This window comes from Hyla sarda, chromosome 12, assembly GCF_029499605.1.
Source record: "Hyla sarda isolate aHylSar1 chromosome 12, aHylSar1.hap1, whole genome shotgun sequence".
NCBI lineage: Eukaryota > Metazoa > Chordata > Amphibia > Anura > Hylidae > Hyla > Hyla sarda.
In genome coordinates this window covers 34,964,936-34,975,700 of record NC_079200.1, presented here as the reverse complement: position 1 = coordinate 34,975,700, position 10,765 = coordinate 34,964,936, and the positions used below count along the sequence as shown (strand labels likewise).

General features: G+C 43.5%; 1 protein-coding gene across 1 annotated transcript; it reads right to left on the bottom strand.

Annotated features, from left to right (window-relative positions):
* Window positions 1–522: 522 nt before the first annotated feature.
* On the bottom strand, window positions 523–10,562 carry LOC130297007 (dickkopf-related protein 3-like). The gene is made up of 4 exons (XM_056549149.1): window positions 10,462–10,562; window positions 4,059–4,233; window positions 2,922–3,117; window positions 523–662 (listed from the first exon to the last, which is right to left on the bottom strand). The coding sequence occupies exons 1-4, from the start codon at window positions 10,465–10,467 to the stop codon at window positions 605–607; spliced, it is 435 nt and encodes a 144-aa protein (XP_056405124.1). The 5' UTR covers window positions 10,468–10,562; the 3' UTR covers window positions 523–604.
* Window positions 10,563–10,765: the final 203 nt, after the last annotated feature.

The following is a 10,765-nucleotide window of genomic DNA, read 5'->3' as shown; positions in this document are numbered from 1 at the left end:
TCAGTCCAGCCTGCATATATTCCAAATGATGAGTGAAGAATAAGCTGCTGCCAGATACCTCTGTCAGCAGCTTCTTTCCCTTCAGAACGAAAGTATGCCTCCATAAACATTTAGACCATTGGGCCGTCCCTCCAAAATTGACGGGTTTGATCATCACTGATCCAATGTGTACAGTCTTCAATTTGGATGCTTTCTATAAAAGTTGACAAATAGTCTTTAACCATTGAAACGCGTTCAATTTCCATATAGATCCCAACACTAATGAAAGCCTTAACAACAGTTATAAAGAGGAAAATTGCTATTCGGGCAATTTCTTTATACCATATGGTAAACCTTTTTCTTTAAATTTAACCCAATCCTAAACGTTAATTCCTGAATGCCTAGAGGAACATCCAGTCCATCTGCAAGATGACAAATAGAAAGGCCCCTTTAAAATAGTTCAGGTTGCCCACCATGTAGAACCTTTCACCTGCTAATAACCAGCTGGCTTAAGGCTTTTAAATAAGAATGGCACGTTAGGTGAAACAATAAAGCTCTTTATTTATATAATTTGTATGTACAGGATATTTACAGAGTCTTGGAGGAGAATCATACAGCAGGGGCATCATGGGGAGGGAGCCACGCATTTCCAGTCTAAGCTGGGACTGTAAACAAATTCCTTCCTGCGGAAATAAACACAAGAGGGGGTGTGAGTGTAACAGGTCCCAAAACTGCTCGTAAACATTTCTATGCCAATATCGTGCCCTAGGGATGGCTATTGTTTATTTGTTCGACTTTGCATTTTAAGACATAATACCATAAAAATAACTTTTTAAAGAACCGAGACCTACAGTCACTTCTGCAAAAATATAATACCAAATATAAACTAAAGCCACATTTTATTTATGTGTAAGTATGTGTTAGGAATCTATTTGTACACTGCCATTATTTTCTACTGGCATTTGTTCAAGGTTCTGTTTAAAGGGGTACTCCGGCGCTAAGACATCTTATCCCCTATCCAAAGGATCGGGGACCCCCCAGTGATCTACCACGCCGCACCCCGTTAGAATCAGCCCCCGGAGCGAGCACGCTCCGGGGGCTGATTCTAACGGGGTGCGGCGTGGTAGATCACGGGGGTCCCCGATGGTCTGATTACTGGCGATCACGGGGACAGAGCATAGTGACGTCACGGCTCCGCCCCTGTGTGACGTCACGCTCCGCCCCTCAATGCAAGCCTATGGTAGGGGGCGTGACAGCTGTGGATAGGATAGGGGATAAGATGTCTTAGCCCCGGAGTACCCCTTTAAGGGATTGTTCTGGGCAGGGGGTGTTTTTTTAACATGTTGCTGGAGCTGCGGGGAATGTAACAAAGCTGTATACTTACCCGCTCTGCTCCTCTGCCGGTCTCCCCAGCATCCAATCTATTCTTGGCTACTTCTGCTGACGTTTCTTGTGGACAGGAAAAGCGTACTCACGTGCGAACGAGAATTTATCAGCATTTTCTGTCCGTGCAGAACGTCAGCAGAAGTAGTGAAGAAGAAGGTGTTGGGAAAACTGGCAGCAGTAAAGGAGTGGGTGGGTAAGTATACAGCTTTGTTATGTTTCCTGCAGCCCCAGCAACATATTAAAAACACTCTCTGTCCCGATACCCCCTTTAAATATGCACTTATGGAAACTTGTTGTATCACTAGTGAAATATCAACCATAAGTAAAGGAATTCTCTAGGAAAACTGATGCACTGTTATGGTCTAAATGGGGTGGTGCATGGTACCATCCTGATAGGTTAATGGTATTTCTAGGAACCTCCAATGCACGTTAAAGGGGTACTCCGCTCTAAACATCTTATCCCCTATCTAATCTCCACTGAAGCACCGAACTCCACTCCGTACCTGATGACTGGCGATGCCAGCCGCCACGCCCCCTCCTATAGACATGAATGGAGGGGGCATGGCATGGCGTCACGAACCTGGAAGCTGCAAGCCCAGTGGCGGGACCTCCGCGATCTAAAATCTTACAGTATCCCCTATCCTTTGGAGCAGAGTACCAGGCCTGCCTGGTTTTATTTCAAGACTGTATGCTACAGTGTATCTTTATGTATACAGAGAGTGCCACCAATAGTTCAAGCGTTACTGCCTGCCCGATCTGACTCTTTTACTGGATAGACCAGTGTTTTCCAACCAGGGTGCCTCCAGCTGTTGCAAAACTACAACTCCCAACATGTCTGGCAGGTTTTACCACAAATGATGAGCCGCAGGTTGGCGACCACTATAGTGTAATTTCAGAACTACGGCAGTGTTTGTTTAAATATGCACATTCTATATCTATATACCACATTATATAGATATGTGCTTGTCAATAAAAACTTCTCTTTAAACTGGACTACGCACACATTAAAGGGGTACTCCAGTGGAAAACATTTCTTTTCATATCAACTGGCTCCAGAAAGTTAAACAGATTTGTAAATTACTTCTATAAAAAAAAAAAATCTTGTGTAGTTCTTTCCGGTCTGACCACAGTGCTCTCTGCTGACACCTCTGTCCGTGTCAGGAACTGTCCAGAGCAGGAACAAATCCCTATAGCAAACCAATCCTGCTCCAGACAGTTCCTGACACAAACAGAGGTGGCAGCAGAGAGCACTGTGGTCAGACCGGAAAGAACTACGCAACATTCTCTGTAGTATACAGCAGCTGATAAGTACAGGAAGGTTTAAGATTTTTATATAGAAGTAATTTACAAATCTGTATAACTTTCTGGCACCAGTTTATTTGAAGAAAAAAATAAATATTATGTTTTCTACCGGGGTACCCCTTTAATGCACTCTACATTACACTGTAGTATAACTCTTCCAAGTTGTATAAATATATTGGACCCATTGATGTTTGGCCTTGTTATACTGCTGATATAACCATATAACAGCTATGCTTTACATGACCGCCACTTACTCTCGAGGTGGTTGTGTGGAGCTGCACACCAGTCCTTCTTCACAGGGACACAGTTGGTTGATGCTGAATGCCAGTCCCCCTTCTGGAACATAACAACTACCCCCAGCAGGTAGTTTACGCTTGCAGATCATCTCTCCATGGTGTCTGGCACAGCACATAGAGGGAGAGCAATCCTTATCCTGACGGCACCTGGAACCTGATGGGAAAAAAAACAACAGTTCATCAATTATTTCTTAAAGGGGTACTTTTTTTTTTTTTTTTATCAATTAGTGCCAGAAAGTTAAACAGATTTGTAAATTACTTCTATTAAAAAATCTTAATCCTTCCAGTACTTATTAGCTGCTGAATACTACCGAGGAAATTCTTTTCTTTTTGGAACACAGTGTTCTCTGCTGACATCACGAGCACAGTGCTCTCTGCTGACATCTCTGTCCATTTTAGGAACTGTCCAGAGCAGCATATGTTTGCTATGGGGATTTTCTCCTACTCTGGACAGTTCTTAGAATGGACAGAGATGTCAGCAGAGAGCACTGTGCTCGTGATTCAGCAGAGAGCTCTGTGTTCCAAAATGAAAAGAATTTCCACTGTAGTATTCAGTAGAGATGAGCGAACTTACAATAAATTCGATTCGTCATGAACTTCTCGGCTCGGCAGTGGATGACTTATCCTGCGTAAATTAGTTCAGCTTTCCGGTGCTCCGGTGGGCTGGAAAAGGTGGATATAGTCCTAGGAGACTCTTTCCTAGGACTGTATCCACCTTTTCCAGCCCACCGGAGCACCGGAAAGCTGAACTAATTTATGCAGGATAAGTCATCCACTGCCGAGCCGAGAAGTTTGTGACAAATCGAATTTACTGTAAGTTCGCTCATCTCTAGTATTCAGCAGCTGAGAAGTACTGGAAGGATTAAGATTTTTTAATGGAAGTAATTTACAAATCTGTTTAACTTTCTGGTACCAGTCGATTTAAGAAAATATTTATTTATTTTTTTAAAGTTTTCCACCGAAGTACCCCTTTAAAGATAGCAAAATGTGTGATCTCATCCATTATGTAACAATCGTGATGTGATATCTGTAAGACATAATTATATCTGAACAGTAGTGATGTCACTGCAGACAAGGGAAATATACAACCCTTACCTTCATATCCACCTGGTACAATACGCTGACAGCGCCCGAACATACAGCCCAGACCTCGAACGCACTGAGAATCCTTTCGGCAGTATTGACCTTCGTGGCGCAGTGCCACGCACAGCCCAAAATGACGGTCGCAGAACAGGCCGCGTCCACAACCACGGTCACTGTCACATGTTACCTAGTGATAAGAAACAATTTCAGGCAATTTGTCACAATCCAGTCATTTCATAGCATTGTACAGTGGTCCCTCAAGTTACAATATTAATCGGTTCCGGGACGACCATTGTATGTTGAAACCATTGTATGTTGAGACCAGAACTCTATGGAAACCTGGTAATTGGTTCTGAAGCCCCCAAAATGTCATCCAAAAATAGGAAAAAGTGAGGATTAAACAAAAATAAGTAGATAACTAATAGAGATAAAGTAAGATCGTACATATAAAAGTAATAAAGATCTGCTGGGAGCTGTAATCACTGTCTATGTCAGTGTTTCCCAACCAGGGTGCCTCCAGCTGTTGCAAAACTACAGCTCCCACCATGCCCGGACAGCCAAAGGCTGTCCGGGCATGCTGGGAGCTGTAGTTTTGCAACAGCTGGAGGCACCCTGGTTGGGAAACACTGGTCTATGTAGAGGACAGGAGCTTCTTCAGGGTCCTGTACAGTACACACAATGTCCTAAAAAAAAAAGTAACATGGAGCCGCCCTCACCTGGTGTCCAAAGGAGCAGCTAACCCTGGTACAGGTAAAGGGTACAGAACATGTAATACCTCCCTGTACTGTAGGGGGCGCTACCAGACACCAGTCAGTGCATACACTTCAGTAATACAGGTAAAGAGTACAGAACATGTAATACCTCCCTGTACTGTAGGGGGCGCTACCAGACACCAGTCAGTGCATACACTTCAGTAATACAGATAAAGAGTACAGAACATGTAATACCTCCCTGTACTGTAGGGGGCGCTACCAGACACCAGTCAGTGCATACACTTCACTAATACAGGTAAAGTGTACAGAACATGTAATACCTCCCTGTACCTTAGGGGGCGCTACCAGACCCCAGTCAGTGCATACACTTCAGTAATACAGGGGTTTTACAAGTAAAATGCCCATTCTGATTGGTCAGTTTTTCCAGGTATTGACATGTTTCGCAGATCTGGACTGTCCATAACATTGTATGTTGAGTCTGGTTTCAAGTTACAATGGTCCAGAAAAGACCATTGTATGTTGAAACTATTGTATGTTGAGGCCATTGTAAGTTGAGGGATCCCTGTATTCATCTCGGTAGAGCGTTATGGTCTCAGCGCCTCAGCTTGGAGGTAACATTACACGGTGTGAACTACATGTACCTCTGTAAATCTAATTATCCTTTCGTGTGACTGAAAGCCTATGGGGCCTATTAATGCTTACAGAATGGTAAGAAAGAGGTCTAGAACCCAGTATACAAAGCGAACTTCCTGTTATGAAAAACATTTTTAGCACCTTACAATGGTCAGCGGCATTAAGATGTAGGGATAAGGCAGAAGTAGTTCCTTACAATAGATGATTGCATTAACATCTACTGATAACACTACATCCCAACTTCACCCAAGCCGCGGGTATAACAGGAAGAAAAAAGTCCTGTCCTGTCTACACCTATGTCAGGGTGCATGCACGCCACGTTTATCAGGTTTTTGATGAAAAACGGATTCCTCAAAACCTGACTAAACTGTATAAAAACGCGTGTACAAATTTTAACCCATATACGGTTGAAAACCGTATACGGTTTGAAAAATGATGTCCGGTTGCATCCGTTTTTTAAGAAAAAAACGTATACGTTTTTAACTTTTCACTCCATTTTGAATAAAGTTTCACTTGTTTGATTGAAATTCCAAGGGAAAAAAAACTGTGCAAAGTCAAAAACCGTATGGTGAAAACCTGATGGAACCGTACGCACATACAGTTCTGTACGGTTCCCATTGACTCCCATGTAAAAAAAAAAAAAAAAAAAAAAACGTATACGGTTTAATACAGTTTTTCACCTGGACCGAAAAACGTGGTAGACTACAGTTTTGGGTACGGGGAAAAAACTGGACAAAACCGTATGAGATGCAAAACGGACTTAACGGGAGGATGCGTTTGACATACGGTTTACAATGTTAAGTCAATGCATATGGTTTTCTATACAGTTCTGTAGGGTTTTTAACTTGAAACTGTATATGGGAACTATATACCAAAAATGTGGTGTGCATGCACCCTCACATTCATATATGGAACAGTATTATACTGGACCTACAGGTGTAGCAAAGCTTAGTAAGACATATGAAAAGCTTTAGGGATCCGCCATGATGCACTAGATCCATAGATTTGATGCATAACAAACCAAGCTCTGCTACATATGGCGACTTTTATAATAGAAGCAAATGTATAAGGGTTTAAGTTATCGAGAAGAGCTGAAGGGTAATACTTACCATGGAGCCCTTGGGTGTTGGGCTTCTTGAAAGTCCAGCTGCATCTTCGGGATTGTTATAAGGCATTGACAACATCCAGGCCCAAATGTACCCATGTGTATAAGGCAAGAGGGAAAGAAGAAGAGAGACCAGCAGCTTCATGGTGATATAAAAGGATCAGATGGGACACACAGCTGACAGTGACCTGCAATATATATATACATGGTGTGGGGTCCTCCCCCACCCTCTGTACGCCCTGCTATCTGTTTGCTAACCTAATGGGGCAATCAGTATTTATCAGCTTAACCTAATCACCACCCCCCCTCTTCCAGACCCCAGAACAATCTCCTACCATACAGAGAAACAAACCCAATTACACAGCAACCTGCAGGGGATTCATTAGTGTCGCTCACACCCTGACTAACAGAAATAGCCTGCGTAGCCTCCACATACAGGACAAGGCCGGGGACAAGGGGCAGACGACATAAGGAAATATAAAAGTATCAAAAAGGTTTTCTCGAAACTTTTAGCCTTTAAACTTTTATTATGGATGATACATTTAAACTCAGAAAGTGGAAAACCCTAGAAAGTCACGTAATAAAGTCTGTGCATTAATTATATTAAAGAGAAGCAAAACATGTATTAAGCCTACACACATGGGGAAATAGATGACCCACACAATACGGTCTAAATCCCATAAAGGTAAGTACACCCACTTAATGTAGAGATACCTATATTGTATACTCCAAATTAACAACAAATACATGCAAAAAATGGAGCTACTCAACAACTGTTAGTGAACCAAATATTAAATCTTAATTATAATTTAAAAAAATATGATTAAAAAGGAGGACAACAGCACAGAAAAGGTAGCAATCCTGGGACATGATATATCTGGAGCAAGGTAAGTACAAAAAGTAGTCAGCAAAGGGAAGATAACATTTGCAGCTGCTGCAGTAGTGGTCAACTAAATGCTCAAATCCCTATAGCAGTGGTGAACCCCACCAATTTCATATGCGCATTCACCGAACCCCTCTTAATTGGAAAAATAAAATATGATTTTTTCAAATTCAAAACATAGGAGGTATATATTTAAGTATATATTTATATATAGGTGCACAAAATGAACAAAACCATTAAGAACAAAACCATTAAGACACATTAGGCGCAGGCAGTGTTCCCGCACACATTAGGCGCAGGCAGTGCTCCCCCACATTAGGCGCAGGCAGTGCTCCCCCACACATTAGGCGCAGGCAGTGCTCCCCCACACATCAGGCGCAGGCAGTGTTCCCGCACACATTAGGCAGGCAGTGTTCCCGCACACATTAGGCAGGCAGTGTTCCCCCACATTAGGCAGGCAGTGTTCCTCCACAGACATACAGCCTCCAGCCATATACAGTGTATGGCTGGAGGCTGTATGCCTGTGTACTGCCCACTTCAGTGCTCCAACCACGGCTCCGGCTATAGCAGTAGGTCCCGGGATCGGTGGTCGGAGCACCGAAAATGACGTGCCGCTGGTCACTTACCAAGCTGGCCAGCACGGGTCTTCCTCCTTCTTGATCCTCCGGTCCACCCGGGACAGGTGGTTGGAGCACCAAAGATAACGTGCCGCTGGTCCCTTACCAAGCTGGCCAGTTCGCGTCTTCCTCCTTTTCAATCCTCCGGTCCTTCGTTTCTATGGGCGCACGAACAGGACGTCAGTGATGTCCTGGCGTGCGCTATCTCCCGGCAGCCCCTGCATTTTTAAACTTAATGCGGGGCCGCAGGGAGTTAATAGTGATGGGGGGAATTGCCCCGTCGCTACAGGACGGGTAAACACTGGCTCTGCTTGGGGCCCCAAGCAATTGCTTGGTTTGCCTGTCCTATTGCGATGGGCCTGGAGTCAGGTGTGTCTTGACCTCCGCCGAACCCGCGAAACTGACTCACCGAACCCCTGGGGTTTGACCGAACCTTCGTTTGGGGGTCATTATATTATATATTCATTATATTCATATGAGAAGTGCACTGTGCCGAATATAGAAACACTTTTCTCAAGGCGTCAGTGCTCATAAGACACATCCATTAGGATACGTTTACATGCGATGGATTTGCTTCAGATTTTATTTGCCGATCCGCACAGGTAAAACCCACTGTGGAAAATAGTAAAGGGCAAGTGGTTTTTCCATATAAAATTGACCCCATGATGAGAATGTTAAAATCTGTAGCTTGGCAATTTCTTTTGCCCATTTTCATTACAGATTTCACCCCCTTTCAATGTATAAGTAGGTGAAATCCATAGTGAATCCACATATAATACATTCAGCTTTTACTGTGGATTTGCTGCAGAAAAAAACACAGCTACCCTCAGGCTTGGTTCACACTACAGAATTTCCGCCAGCAATTCCGCTTTGAAATTGCAGGCAGAAATTCCGCTTGCTAAAATGTACTGTATAGTGAATGGGTTTCCGTTCACAAATTCATACTTCGGAATTTGTGAACGGAAAATCCGCTTGGAAATTTCCGCCTGAAGAATGGCGTTGCTCATTCTTCAGGTGGAAATACTCGTGGAACACATTGCAGTCTATTTGAGACTGTAGTGTCTGCGCGGTCCTGGCGCCGACTGATCCAGTCGGCGCTGGCCGCACTCGAAATCTCTGCGAAGAAATTTTCTGCCCGGAGATTCCACAGTGTGAACCTACCCTAAGGGTCTACTCACACTGCAGAATTTCCGCTTGCGGAATTCTGCCTCAAAGTAAAGCCCATAGACTTCTAGGGGATTCCGCACTTCCATTCACACTTCTGAATTTCCGCTTGCGGAATTCCGCAAGCGGAAATTGAGAAGTGTGAATGGGAATGCGGAATCCCATAGAAGTCTATGGGCTTTAATTTGAGGCAAAATTCCACAAGAAGAAATTCTGCCGTGTGAATAGACCCTTACATATAACATTTACTAGCACTTAAAACCATAAATACGTATGAATATCACAATAAGTAGGACTTACAACATATTCCTTCTAGAACATTTTATGACAAACTACATAGTTTTACTGGAGCTAATTTATTGTGAATCAGACAAATTGTTTCCTATTATATGAAATATTTTGATTTCGAGTCAATTTTTTTTTTTTTTTTTTACATTTCTTAGCCTCTGTTCATACCCAGATCATGGCTTCCATTCCTAATTAAGCCATTACAGCTGTGGTGGGTCCATCTTACTGGCCTACTATGGGTTATTTTTCTGTTGGAGTTCTGTTACTTTGGACAACAGGTATAGTGCAGCAGACTATGATCTTCTAAGTATAAATGCTATATATATATATATATATATATATATATATATATATATGTAGAAAACAGAGCTAGGCACTGCATATCCTATTGGGCTTAGCTGCGAGGCAGGTGTATGAAACAGTCCCTTAGCTTGGTGCGGTGCAAGCGTGGAACAGCAGGTAACTTGTATCACTGATGAAGTAAGAAAAATGCTGCAACTCACCCCCTTCAACCTTGTTCTTATTGCCATCTTATCTTCCAACAAAAGAATGGTGCATGCGGTCAATCGACATCAGGGCTGTGCTCAGGGGAGAGGGAGATGGTGTGAAGCGGCGGGGAGGTCACTAGACGACCAGCTAGTTTCGCATCAAATGATGCTTCTTCTGGTATATATATATATATATACATATACATATATATATATATATATACACATATATATATATACATATATATATATATAAATATACATATATATATATATATATATATATATATATATATATATATATATACACACACACACTCGAGTATAAGCCAACCCAAATATAAGCCGAGGCCCCTAATTTCACCTAAAAAAACTTGGTAAAAAAGTATTGACTTGAGTATAAGCCTTGGGTGGTAAATAGGGAAATGCATCACCCCCCCCCCCCCCCCTCCCCTGTCATCATCCCGACCCCCCCCCCCCCCCTCCATCATCATCCAGACCCCCCTCTCTTGTTGTCTACTCACCTCCATAGTTGTAGCTCTGTCAGTCCTTCCCTGTTGCCTAGCAGCCGTCCATCGTTTCCCATCTATGCTGCAGGGACCGTCCAAATTCCAGTGTGTAGGGTGAGCCGGTCCGTGCCGTCCATCTTGACTGGGAGGCCCTCCGCTCCGGGCCAGCCCCGGACTAGTGACGCTGCACTGACGATGACGCACAGGGATGTCCGTGCACAGCAGACATCCGTGACGTCAGGGGCGTCCCTGAGCGGCAGCGGCAGTGCAGCGTCACTAGTCCGGGCCGGCCCAGAGCGGAGAAGAAGGCCTTTCGGTC

Excerpts from the sequence above, each read along its gene's own strand:
- LOC130297007 (XM_056549149.1), bottom strand. Across the intron at positions 3,118-4,058 it reads TGTACCAGGTGGATATGAAG|GTTCCAGGTGCCGTCAGGAT; the intron begins GTAAGGGTTGTA and ends TTTTCCCATCAG. Across the intron at positions 663-2,921 it reads TCCACACAACCACCTCGAGA|GAAGGAATTTGTTTACAGTC; the intron begins GTAAGTGGCGGT and ends TTATTTCCGCAG.